Below are 13,263 nucleotides of genomic sequence, written 5' to 3' on the forward strand. Positions count from 1 at the left end.
ATGAAGGTTCTTCACAAACATTCCTCTGTGCATAACGAGCACTGTACCTTCAGCAGAGTACTTCTGTGTTATTAGTACTTTTAAAGATCCAAGTACTTCCTCCACGTCATTGTGACATCACAGATGACATCATCATTACGAAGTGATGGTTTAGGATTGAAGTGATTCTGGCTGGAACTAAATGAAACCAAACATTTAAAGGATCAGATCATCTCTGATAATGTGAGATGACCTTTAAAAGTCGATTGAGTTTAGTTCAGCCAGAATCACTTCAGTCCTTGAAACTAGTTTGTGTTCAGGAACATTTCTGAGTTAAAGAATCAGAATGACTGAACTCTAACGTTCTACCAGAGAATGAAATGAGACACAAACACTAGGTTCTTTGATCTTTTATAGACATTTGGATTCATAGATTTATAGAATATAAACAAACGTCCGTCAGTCCGTCACCTGATACACAAATAAATAATCTGACCCCACGTGACCTCCTCCAGGCCTTTGGCACACACACACCTACACACACCCTGTTACCATGGCAACACTCCCCTCCTGAGTGGGCCACGTTACCCATCAGCCTCTGCTCTGATCTTAGAAAACAAACTCCCACATGCATCGTCGTTACCACAGTTACCAAACTTTATAAAAGGGCCCCTCCCACTCTCCAAAAAAACTAAACAGGAAATAATATTCAGCTCATCCACACGGTGACCAATCAGATCAGCGATGTGTTCAGGGACCCTCCGCTGATCTAACCACCAGCTCACCTGCACAGGTGAAGGCAGCAGCTGCTTACCGCTCACCTGAGGGTGTGTTCAAGGACACGCCGACATCTGGGAGCAGAGATGAAACTCCTCTGAGTGTCCTGAACGCACCACAGATTCAAACATGAAGGACCATTAGAACAGGTTCCACCATTAGAACAGGTCCCATCATTAGAACAGGTTCCACCATTAGAACAGGTTCCACCATTAGAACAGGTTCCACCATTAGAACGGGTTCTGTCTGAAGATCAGTGGTTGGGTTCTGCTGCTGGCTGGAGGGAAGAACCGATGGAGGACCTGGAGAACAGTCAAAACATCTGCACACCAGCAGCTCCTCAATCATCTGGTGATGGTTCCAACTCTTCAGGTTTGGAAAATGTTCAGTTTCCTGTCAGAATGGATGCAGCTCCACCTGATCAACGAAGGAAGTGATCAGAACACTGATCAATAATCAGGACACTGATCAATAAATGAGTGATAATCGATGTGCAGATGGACGTTCCCCCTGATCTCTGACTGACAGGACGTCACCACACACACACACACACACACACACACACACACACACACACACCCAGTGGGGAGGGGGGCGTCATAGCGGGGCGTCCAGCAGCTTCTGGTGAAGGTACGTCTTCACCTCCTCGATGCCGTTCAGCTTCTCCAGCTCGTGGTACGGCAGCTGAGGGGAGAAGAACATGTCACAACAACGTTCTCCTGGTTCTCACAGACGTTCGACTTCCTCCCACAGTCCTCCTCGGTTCTAACGGACCTAAGTGTCCGACGTTAGAGCTGAGGAACCCTGTAAGATGAAGGTGGAACCTAACCTCAGGTCTAGGTCTAGATCCTGGACCAGCCTGAGGGTTCTGGGGTTGTGAGGTTGTGGGGTTCGAGGGTTCTGGGGTTCGAGGGTTCTAGGGTTCTGCGGTTGTGGGGTTCTAGAGTTCTGGGGTTGTGGGATTCTAGAGCTGTGGGGTTGTGGGGTTCTAGGGTTGTGGGGTTCTAGAGTTCTGGGGTTGTGGGGTTCTAGGGTTCTGGGGTTGTGGGGTCGTGAGGTTGTGGGGTTCTAGGGTTCTGGGGTTGTGAGGTTGTGGGGTTTCTGGGGTTGTGAGGCTTTAGGGTTGTGGGGTTCTAGGGTTCTGGGGTTCGAGGGTTCTAGGGTTCTGGGATTGTGGGGTTCTAGGGTTGTGGGGTTAGGGTTAGAGTTGGGGGGGTTCTAGACTGACCTGCAGGATGATGTATCCCAGCAGCCTCAGGTGGCGGTCCCTCATGGCCCGGGACCCGACCAGGACCTCGGAGTTGTGGCAGTAGTGCCACTTGTCATTGACGGACATGATGACCCTGCAGAGACACACACGGTCAAAGGGGTTCCTTCAGAGGACGGGTTCTGCTAGAACCTGGGACTGACCTTCGGATCTGCCTCTGGTCTGGGAGGATGTCGGGGTCCGGTCTGTCGGGGGCGTGGAGCTGCGGTGGTGTCGAGGGCCCCCTGTCGGCCTCGGGGCCCTCAGAGAACGGGACTCCTTCGTAGAACCCGGGCAGCTTGCAGTCGGTCCCCTGGACTCCCGGGGCCCCTGAGCCCCCCTCGTCTTCCAGGATCTTCCCAATGGAAAACTGGAACAGGGAATCTGGTGCCGGGGCCCCCGTGGGCCCCTGAGCTCCGGGCGGGGCCAGGCCGTCGGAGGGGGGGCTGCTGAGCGTGGAGCTGTCCTGGCTCTCCAGAGAGTGCTCCTTGGCTAGGCCGGCGTAGTACTCGGGGACGTAGTAGGGGCTGTAGTCCAGGGGCCCACCGTTAGTCCCGGGCCTGGGTGCCGCTGAGGGCGCCGCAGCCCCCGGTGTGCTGCGGATGTGGGGGGGCAAGAAGGACCGGGCCTCCAGAGCTCCACCCAGAACCTCTCCCACCGGACCGGTCGGCTCACCGCCCTCCTCCAGCACCGCAAACGGCGAGAACTTCTGGAACTCTGAGGTCACCACGGCAACCGCACTGTCTGGCTTGGTCGCCACGGCAACGCAGGATGGAGGAACGATGCTCAGAGCCAGACCGGGACCAGTCCGGATGGGCAGAACCCGACCAGAACCGTCCATCCACAGAACAAAGTCTAGAGACAGGAAACACAGCACAGACATACTGCAGTAATCAGATTACAGCACATACTTCAGTATTCAGATTACAGTACTCAGATTACAGCAGACATACTGCAGTAATCAGATTACAGTACTCAAATTACAACACAGATATACTGCAGTAATCAGAATACAGTAATCAGATTACAGCACAGACATACTGCAATAATCAGATTACAGCACAGACATACTGCAGTGATCAGATTACAGTACTCAGATTACGGTACTCGGATTATAGTACTCAGAGTACAGCACAGATATACTGCAGTAATCAGATTACAGTACTCAGATTACAGTACATGAATATTAGGTACAACAGTACTGCAGTACTTGTTGTGTAGTACCTGTGTAGTATCCTGGGGCAAGTACTTCATCCTGTTTGTAGTTCTGTTCTCCAACCAGCTGCCGCAGAGCCTCAGCGACCAGACCTTTATAACTGAGACAGAACCAGGCAGAACCAGACAGGACCAGTCAGACCAGTCAGAACGAGATAGAACCAGACAAAACCAGGCAGAACCAGTTAGAACCAGACAGAACCACTCAAAACCAGTCAGAACCAGACAGGACCAGTCAGAACGAGATGGAACCAGACAGAACCAGTTAGAACCGGGTGAGCTGTTACCTGTACTTGCGGTTGACCTCATCAGCGGTGAGGGCGTGGTCAAACATCAGCACCTTGTGGGCGTCTTGCAGTCGAGGTCCGCTGTAGTCCTGGAACTCCAGCTCCACGGCGGCATCCAGCAGGGACAGGTAGCGCCTCACGATCAGAGCGTACGGGCTGTCTGTGGGGCACACTGGTTAGACTGGGAGCACTGGGGTTTAGCTAGTTGTAGTGGTGTTCTACTAGTTGTAGTGGTGTGTTACTGGTTGTACTGGTATTCTACTGGTGTTTTACTGGTGTGTTTCTGGTTCTATTGGTTTCTACTGGTGTTCTGCTGGTGTTGTACTAGTGTTCTACTGGTTGTACTGGTGTTTTCCTGGTGTTGTACTGGTTGTACTGGCGGTACTGACTGGTGACGTTGCTGATGAAGGCGGAGGAGAAGACTCGGTGGAGTACCAGCCCGGGGAAGTGTCCCAGCTGGAAGAGGGACATGAGGATGTTGACGGTGGCGAGCGGGGAGCTGAGCGCCTTCAGCTCCACCACCTCCTCCAGCCGGGAGAAGAACTGCTGCTCGTTGGAAGGACGGTAGCTCATCCTGCTGAACGGGAACACCAGCTTCTGGATCACCTGAGGGCGGACACAAGCACACCTGAGCTCTGACCACACCTGAGAAGACCCACGGAGCGGCCAGCAGTCCTCACCTTACTGTCCAGGTACTCGGCCTTCTTCACCAGGAAGTCTGCGATGGTGTCCAGTAGCCTGGTCTCTCTTAGCCGGTGCCGGGCGATGTATTTGGCGATCAGAGCCATGGTGTAGGGAGTGATGCTGTCCACCTTCTTTGGTAGCTCCTCTGTGGACGATAAAACAGAGCGGGTCAGGTTGGTTCCACTGAGGATCTGAAGGTCCAGAGATGACCACGCCCACCTGCCAGGCTGCTGATGAACCTCTCCTGGCGGTTCTGGTAGAACAGGTGAGAGCTGAAGATCAGCTCCAGGCTCTTGTTGCTCGCCTCTCTGGCGCATGCCGCCAGCATCTCGTCCAGCAGCGCCATCTCCTGGTCGCGGACCCCACTGACGCTGGCCAGAGTGTGTTTGACCAGACGCAGGATCTTCCTGAGGACAGACGGACGTTTGGTGTCCAGGAGCTGAACACTTAGAGAGACCAGGATGAACGGAGAGGTTCTCACCTGTTGGCCAGCAGCTGCTCAGGGTTTGAAGGCATGTTGTTGCTGCTGGTGCTGGCGGTTGCAGCGCCCCCTGCAGTCGCTGCAGTGGCTTCCTGCGGCTGAAGCGAGCGCCACTTGAGTCTGTAGTAGGACAGCAGCAGGAAGAGCGTCTGCGGGTGGCGCTCTCTCTCCAGGTTCTTCTCCAGGCCGGCCAGGCAGGCCTCGGTCAGTGGGTGCTGGCTGCCCGGGTGCAGCTTCATGCTGGAGCTGAACACCATGGACACGTCCTTCTGGTTGAACTGGTTGAGTCTGGACTGAGACTCCGACTCCAGCACCTGGACCACCTGGCAGTCGCTGGGCAGACCTGAGGGACGTAGAGACGTTAACTTCATCTGAGACTGACAGAAACTATTTGTGAATGACCTGCTGATCACAACCAGACCGAGGGTCAGACGGGTGGGTGGAGGTGTGTGTTTGCTGCCATGGCGACTCACCGAGCGCAGCGACGGCGTACAGGCAGTTGACGATGCTGAAGTTGTCGAACTTGGCGCAGTCGCTGACGATGGCGCTGCAGAGCGTCTGGAAGTCCTGGTGCTCCAAGATCTGACGGCCGTCCCCCTCTGCCGCTCCACCGCTGGAGGCGTCGCCGTCATCCCTGGATGGGCGCGTTGGGGGCGTGGCCTGCAGCAGCTGTCCAATCTTCTGCAGGGCGATGGGGTAGTGGTTGTGGGAGATCTTGGCAGGGTTCTGGGTGACCCAGCGCAGAACCTCGTCAGGCCGCCGCGAGCGCTCGATCAGCCGCTTCATGGTGAAAAATGTGTCGTAGCTCATCTTCTCGTGGATGAAGTTCCACGTCTTCTTCTTGGCGCCAGCGGATACTCCGGCTGGGGCTCCGCCCCCGTACGTGTGGAAGGGGGTGTGGTGCTGGTAGTGTGGAGGCAGCGGGGGCGGAGCCAGGTGGTGGGCTGGCGGGTGGGGGTGGTAGTGGTGGTGGAAGTGAGCTCCTCGGTGGGTGTCGGGTCGGCCCTGGTACAGTGGGTAGGCGGGGGGAGGCGGCGCTGGGTGGTGGGGGAGGTGGGGGTGAGGAGGGTGGGGTGCCTCGAGCAAAGTAAGCCCCGCCCTCCGCCCCTGTTTGACCCCACCCCCTCCTCCTCCTCCCGCGGTGCTGTAGAGGCGGGTGGCGTACATGGAGACGGACTGGGGGGGGCAGGGAAGGAGGCGGCGAGCTCGGCTCAGGAGGCGCCACCCAGTGGACAAACACAGCATAGTCCAACAGCCAGACCGCCTGGAGGGAACAGCTCAGCACTCCTGTAGGGGGAGGGGAATGTTAAAGGAACAGCTGAGTGGGAGGGGGGGGGGGGGGCATTAAAGGAACAGTTCAGCAGGGGGGAGGGCAGGGGGGGCCAATATGTTCACCAAAACAAACTCCATCTGAAGAAGTACCCTTTTCCAGACAGAAGGTTCTAAATGGATCCAGCAGATGTTAGGATCAGTTGGAGGTTTGAGATTGTTCCAGAGACACGATCAGCTGATCCTAACCCTCCATCCATCCATCAGTCAGGAGAAGAATCCACATTAATAAGGCCTCATCCTGATTGGTTCCCTGTCGGCCTACAGTCACCTCAGACTAGTTTACATTTAACCAGTTTGAAAACATCTCAGAGGAAACTCTGATCCAGTTTCATTGTTTTCTGACACTTCAGATCAATTCAAACATGTTTCCTTGTTTCTGTTTTTCACTGATTTCTATCAAACCAGCTGTAGTTTGTGACATGGATTTATTTTGATATTAATCAGTGATCCTACGGGTAGGATATTAATCAGTGATCCTACTGGTAGGATATTAATCAGTGATCCTACGGGTAGGATATTAATCAGTGATCCTACTGGTAGGATATTAATCAGTGATCCTACGGGTAGGATATTAATCAGTGATCCTACTGGTAGGATATTAATCAGTGATCCTACGGGTAGGATATTAATCAGTGATCCTACTGGTAGGATATTAATCAGTGATCCTACTGGTAGGATATTAATCAGTGATCCTACGGGTAGGATATTAATCAGTGATCCTACTGGTAGGATATTAATCAGTGATCCTACTGGTAGGATATTAATCAGTGATCCTACTGGTAGGATATTAATCAGTGATCCTACGGGTAGGATATTAATCAGTGATCCTACTGGTAGGATATTAATCAGTGATCCTACGGGTAGGATATTAATCAGTGATCCTACTGGTAGGATATTAATCAGTGATCCTACAGGTAGGATATTAATCAGTGATCCTACAGGACGTGGCTCATTAAAGGTCAGAATGATGACTGGATGTGTAACGTGTTGATCATACGTGAAATAAGTCATGTGACAGCTGATGTCTGATCAGTTTTCAGATGTGCATCGAGGCTGCTGCCACAGACCAGAACAACACCTGTAACCATGGTAACCACAAAGATGGCGACAGCTCTGGCCTCAAAACAATCAGAAAATGCACAAGAAAAAAAGAGACAAAAATGTTTTTAGTTTAGAACTAAAACTGTCCTGTAATGAACTGAATGAACACACCTGTTCACAGGTACACACACCTGTTCACAGGTACACACACCTGGACTTCCCTGTAAATGCAGCTCCATCTGCTGAAACCTCCAACGAATCTGATCCTGAAATGGATCCATTCAGAAGCTCCTGTTCGACTTAAAATCTAAACCTCTTCAAACACTCTGGTCTGACTGAGACTAACAATCATATTATTTATTGATTAATCTGTGGATTATTTTCTGGATTAATCAATCAGCTGTTTGGTCTCAAAAAACAAGTCAGAAAATCATGAAAAATGTGGATCAGTGTTCCTCTGATGTTTTCAGTTTACAGTCAGAGGAAAGAAGCCAGAAAATATTCACACTGAAGGAGCAGCTGGATCAGTACCTGATCAATACCTCAGGATCCCACCTGATCAACTTCATGATCAATGGATTGATCAGCTGCCCACAGAGCCTCACCTGTCAGTCACCTGTCTGCTTCACTAGTCCTTCTTCGTGCTGATCTTCACATGTCAGCTGAGCTAAAGGCCTTCATGCTAACGGCGTTAGCCGCAGTTGGACCCCCCCACCCACCCCACCCACACACACACACACACACACACACACACACACACACACACACACACACACACACACACACACACACACACACACAGATACGTCACAACTTAGATCAAGCATTAAGATGACGTCATCCTTTAAATGACAGTTTATTCTGTCAGTGCAGCTAAAGCTCGGCTGTTAGCCGAGCTAGCCGGACTGCTAACTGACAGCCATTTAAATTAAAATGACATTTAGCAGCGAAGCTAACTGTTGCTACAGCGGACCAGGCAGCTGTAAGCTAAACTAAGCTTGCTGTCAGGTCGTTCGTTTAAACTGTGAAGCAGCGGTGAAGCTAACAGCTGCTACATGCTAACCAAGGACTAGCCGCTGTATGCTAAGCTCCGTTAGCCTGTTAGCAGCAGCAGCCCTCCTCTCTGCAGAGAAGCCGGCTAACCCGGTTCTTCTCCGGGCTATAACCCGGGTCAGAGCCCGGTCCTCCATTGGGTTGTAGCCCGGGCTACAGCCGGTACCGGGCCAGTTCCGGAGAGTTTACCTCATAGCTCAGAACCTCCGCAGCTCCGGTCTGTGAAACCTGTGAGGCCGCGGGCGGTGCGGGTTCAGCGGGGAAACAGGCAGCGGTCAGCCGCTTCGTTCCTCCACACAACCCGCAGACGCCATCCTGCTCTACCCGACATGCACCTGGAGGGAGCCGACAGCGGCACCAGGCGGCAGCAGCCGGTAACAGCAGAACACTGCTGCTGTTAGCCATGATATTACTGGACTAGTTTTTATTCTTCCTGTTCAGCTCAGAGGCCACTGAATGAAGCATCATTATTTATTATTACTGCCTTTTAGTTTTAAACCTTCTGCAGCACATTTCATGCAGTTTTCTCCTCCTTTCACTATCTGAGCAAACAAAGTAAGCATCAACCTACCTGCTGAACAGTCAGGCTGTTTATTTATTATTTATGAGGTGGATTATCTGTTTTAAGGCCAGCTCTCACAATGTTCTCACAATTGTTTGGTTCAGGCTGTTGTATCTTTTCCTACCAGTGTCTTAACAGACAAAATGAAAAGTTATGATACAATCACATAAGTCACAAAATAGTTTATTAGTCAGCAACAAAATCAAAACTATTTACAATGTGCAAAGTACAAACTGTGGTGGGCTTCTGCTACAGTGGAGGGCTAAAAGTAAAACTACATACAATACAGGTGCTGGTCATATAATTAGAATATCATGACAAAGTTTATTTCAGTAATTCCATTCAAAAAGTGAAACTTGTATATTATACTCATTCATTACACAGAGACATATATTTCAAATGTTTATTTCTCTTAACTTTGATGATTATACCTGAATACTAATGAAAATCCCAAATTTGGTTTGTCAGAAAATTTGAATATTGTGGAAAGGTTCAACATTGAAGACACCTCTAATCAGCTAATTAACTCAAAACATCTGCAAAGGCCTTTAAATTGTCTCTCAGTCTAGTTCTGTAGGCTACACAATCATGGGGAAGACAGTTGTCCAAAAGACGAGCTTTTTCATGATATTCTAATTATATGACCAGCACTTGTAAATCTCAAGTCTATGGGAGGTGGACTCGCTCACACTCGCCGGCTGTCTACCCAGCTACCTCAGCTGCCCCAGCACTGCCTGCCCCAGCTGCCCCAGCACACCCAGCACTGCCTGCCCCAGCACACCCAGCACTGCCTGCCCCAGCTGCCCCAGCACACCCAGCACTGCCTGCCCCAGCTGCCCCAGCACACCCAGCACTGCCTGCCCCAGCACACCCAGCACACCCAGCACTGCCTGCCCCAGCTGCCCCAGCACACCCAGGAATGACTGGTTGAAGGCAGCATTCTGGGCCATCTCCTCCCGCTGCAAGGCCGCTTCATTCTCTCTTGCCTCGCTGAGGAGCAACCAGGTGTTCTCATCATGCTGGGCATGACTCCACTCCTCCTCAGCCTGCATCTCCACAAGTACGCTAGGAAGGTCCAATTTTCTGTTGCTCCTTTTCCTCTTCCCTAGACCAAAGACAGAAAAGTGATCAGAATCAGCTTTAATGGCCAAGTAAGTACACAATATACACGGAATTTGGTTTCGGCTGTTGGTGTCACACTAGGAATATGGAAGAGAATAATAAAAAATAAAGAAACAATAGAAAGAGGAACAGGGAGGGAAAAGAAATAGTAGAAAATACAATATAAACAGAAATTTACAGCTAGACTGGAATAAACACATTAGCAAAACGATAATTGCTATAAACACAGTAGTGCAAAAAGCAGAGACTGCTGTTCATGGTGAAAAATGCTGTGCATATCCATTGGAATACTGACTATTGTACAGGTGTGTAGGAATGGCTCAGCTGTTTATTACAGTGATGGCAGTGGGGAAGAAACTGTTTTTGTGTCTGGTGATTTCTGTGTACAGGGATCTATAGCGCCTGCCAGAGGGGAGGGGGGAAACAGTTTAATGTCCAGGGTGAGTGGGGTCTCTGATGATGTTTTCTGCAGTCCGTGCTATAGGCTGTAGTCTGTTTCTGTCCTGCTGTGTGGCTGATCCAGAGGTGCACATGACAGGTTGGATGACTGCAGTGTAGAACTGGATCAACAGCTCCTGTGGCAGGCCATGTCTCCTCAGCTGTCGTAGGAAATACATCCTCTGCAGAGCCTTTTTCAGGATGGAGTGGATGTTCGTCTCCCACTGCAGGTCCTGAGAGATTGTAGTCCCCAGGAGCTTGAAGGACTCCACAGCTATGATGTGATGTGTTTAGCCACCCGTCCATTGATTTTCAATCATGATCATGTCTTTGATACTTTAATAAACTTCTGGCACTCTTCGCTTTAACCAAAGCACAAGCGTTACCTCCTCCACCACAACTAAAAACAACGTGGTGTTTGCTTCATTTCATCCTGTGCACATTTTGGAGTTGCTAAGCTATGTATATTTTCATCCAGTCATTCAGTTTCACAGCTACCTACTGACTATAAGAAGAATGGTTGCAATACTACACTGCACCAGAACGTAAATTAATTAGAGTGACTTACTCGTTAAGTCAATGGAAAAAAATGCAGCTGCATGTGTTCTGTTTATGTGTCACTGTAGCTACATGTAGCTTTCATCAGGCGTTCCTGAGCTGGCATGCTGCACAGTTTGCATTTACACCTGCCTGAATTCTTGGTCGTTGGTCTCGTTGTTCTTATCATGCTTGCAGGCATTTACACCTGTAATAATAATAATAATAATGCGAAAATCAACCATGCTCTCTGTTTACCGTGTCTTACCGGTGATAAGACGTTGCTGTGACGTGCTGGAGGTTGATGATGACAGGGTCGGTGTCCGAGCTGGTACTGGTGCTGAAGCTGGTGCTGGAGAGGAGGCAGGGAGCTGGGGGCTCCATGACGGAGGTGGAGCAGGCTTCGCATGTGGAAAGGGATTCTTGAACAGAAAAAAACACTCACCCTAAGTACACGAAAAAACACGACATGCTGACTGAAGTATTAGCTTCTGAGAGCTAAACGTTAGAAACAGCAGCACGAAATACAAGCAGAGCACGGAGTTAGCGCCGGTGGCTAACTAGCTAGCGCCGATGGCTAAGTAGCTAGCTTATTGTCTGCTACAGGAGACAACGACGTTACTTTCTAAATATACTTGTTTGCTTAAAGGAAGCTTGCCACCAATGGAATAAATGAAGTATAAGTTTCTTGAAGTCACAAAACACTCACCGTCCTCGAACGTCTCCAACAATGCAGCGGCTCCCTCCTGTTGCTGGCGGTGCCAGTAAATAGCTTCCATTACACCTCCTGGTTGACCCACGCCGGCCGCTGTGGTCCTTGGTGGACCGATAGTCACTTTTGAGCTTTTTCAGCTTCTCCCTACACTGCTTCTGTCCTCTTTATATACAGTCTACTGTATATGTGAGCAGCCATCCGCTCAGAGACCTCCTGATAAACTTTCTCCGTCCAGCTCCCTCTGTATTCTTTGGTCCGCCACCAAAGACAGAAAAGTCTCGACCTCTTCATTCACCCACGGTACAGGTCTGGCTGTCATATTAAAATTATGAAGAACAGAGAGCTCTGTGAAGAGCAATGCACACCGTCGCTGTTCACAGTTGTTTTTTAATGCAGGGTTTTGTTTTCGTGCTGGAGTTGCTCTGTGTCGTCACTCCCTGTCCAATCAGTGGGCTGTACTCCTGTCCAATCAGTGGGCTGTACTATGTAAACGTCACATTATCGGCTCATCTCAGCTCGCTGGGAACGTCAGCCGAGAAAGTGCTGACAATTAGTCCGTATGGAAACGCTCGCAAACAAAGATAAGACGAGCCGTACCGTGCCGAGTAGATGCTTGTGGAATCGCGGCTAAACAAAGACGAGCCGCGCCGCGCCGAGTAGGTCCTAAAGGAAAAGCCCTCGACACTCCGAGCATCGCTGCAATTTGACAGGCTGGTAATCCACAAAGAACGTGATGTTCCAGAACTTCCCTCGGTATGTCAAACGCCAAACGCCCTGGTCCCTGTGTGTGCTCCTGTTGCGTCCTGGTACCAGAAAAGCAGCGGAGTACTTCTTCTAAATTTGCAGTCACTCTACGGTCAACATCTTGGTAGGAAAATGCGGAAATAACTCCAACAACTTCAATAAATTCCTCTGCTTTACACGCTACATGCTCGGGGTCAGCAGGTCCTGCTTCCACATACTCTGCAAGGTCTAAAATATCTCTCACCAACTCTCTAGAAAGTTCACAGCGACTCTCCCTCTACACAGCCTCCATGTTTAGAAAGACTTCTTCTACTTCCGGTTTCAAGGCAGACAAAAGCAGTGGATTAGACTAGATTCGCGTTAGCCCCGCCCACCGACTTTGACGGGCGAGGTTGGCAGATAAAATAAATTCATGATCCACTACAACACAAGGACCATGAAATAATTAATTAAATAGTGAAATAATGAAATATGTTTTTTACTTAAAATGAATTGGTATTTTAATAAATTAATGACATATTTAATAACACATTTATGTATTTAATTCCAATTTTAATTAATTAATGACATATTTAATGCCAATTTTAATTAATTAATGACATATTTAATTATTTAATGATATATTTATTTAATAACACATTTAAGTATTTAATTCCAATTTTAATTAATTAATGAAATATTTAATTCCAATTTTAATTAATTAATGAAATATTTAATTCCAATTTTAATTAATTAATGACATATTTAATTAATTATTTAATGATGTATTTATTTATTTAATTTTGGCTCTTTTAGTCCTCCATACAATACAAGGACCATGAAGTAATTAATTAAATAGTGAAATAATAATACATGTTTTTTACTTAAAATGAATTGGTATTTTAATGAATTAATGACATATTTAATAACACATTTATGTATTTAATTCCAATCTTAATTAATGACATATTTGATTTCAATTTTAATTAATTAATGACATTTAATTAATTATTTAATGATGTATTTATTTCATAGAATATTTAAGTATTTAATTCCAATTTTAATTAATTA

At 48.7% G+C, this 13,263-nt stretch overlaps 1 protein-coding gene across 2 annotated transcripts; it reads right to left on the minus strand.

Moving 5' to 3' along the window:
- Nucleotides 1-373: 373 nt before the first annotated feature.
- LOC129347264 (FAST kinase domain-containing protein 3, mitochondrial-like) lies at nt 374-8,435 on the minus strand. Of its 2 annotated transcripts, XM_055014717.1 has the most exons (12): nt 8,285-8,435; nt 5,143-5,956; nt 4,670-5,012; nt 4,408-4,595; nt 4,185-4,333; nt 3,894-4,110; nt 3,505-3,664; nt 3,227-3,318; nt 2,167-2,857; nt 1,985-2,099; nt 1,336-1,440; nt 374-1,173 (listed from the first exon to the last, which is right to left on the minus strand). In XM_055014717.1, the coding sequence occupies exons 2-11, from the start codon at nt 5,912-5,914 to the stop codon at nt 1,354-1,356; spliced, it is 2,814 nt and encodes a 937-aa protein (XP_054870692.1). In that variant the 5' UTR covers nt 5,915-5,956; nt 8,285-8,435; the 3' UTR covers nt 374-1,173; nt 1,336-1,353. The 2 variants fall into 2 exon arrangements, with proteins under 2 accessions (XP_054870692.1, XP_054870691.1); XM_055014716.1 differs by having other exon boundaries at nt 374-1,440.
- Nucleotides 8,436-13,263: the final 4,828 nt, after the last annotated feature.

This window comes from Amphiprion ocellaris, chromosome 10 (genome assembly GCF_022539595.1).
Source record: "Amphiprion ocellaris isolate individual 3 ecotype Okinawa chromosome 10, ASM2253959v1, whole genome shotgun sequence".
Taxonomy (NCBI): Eukaryota; Metazoa; Chordata; class Actinopteri; family Pomacentridae; genus Amphiprion; species Amphiprion ocellaris.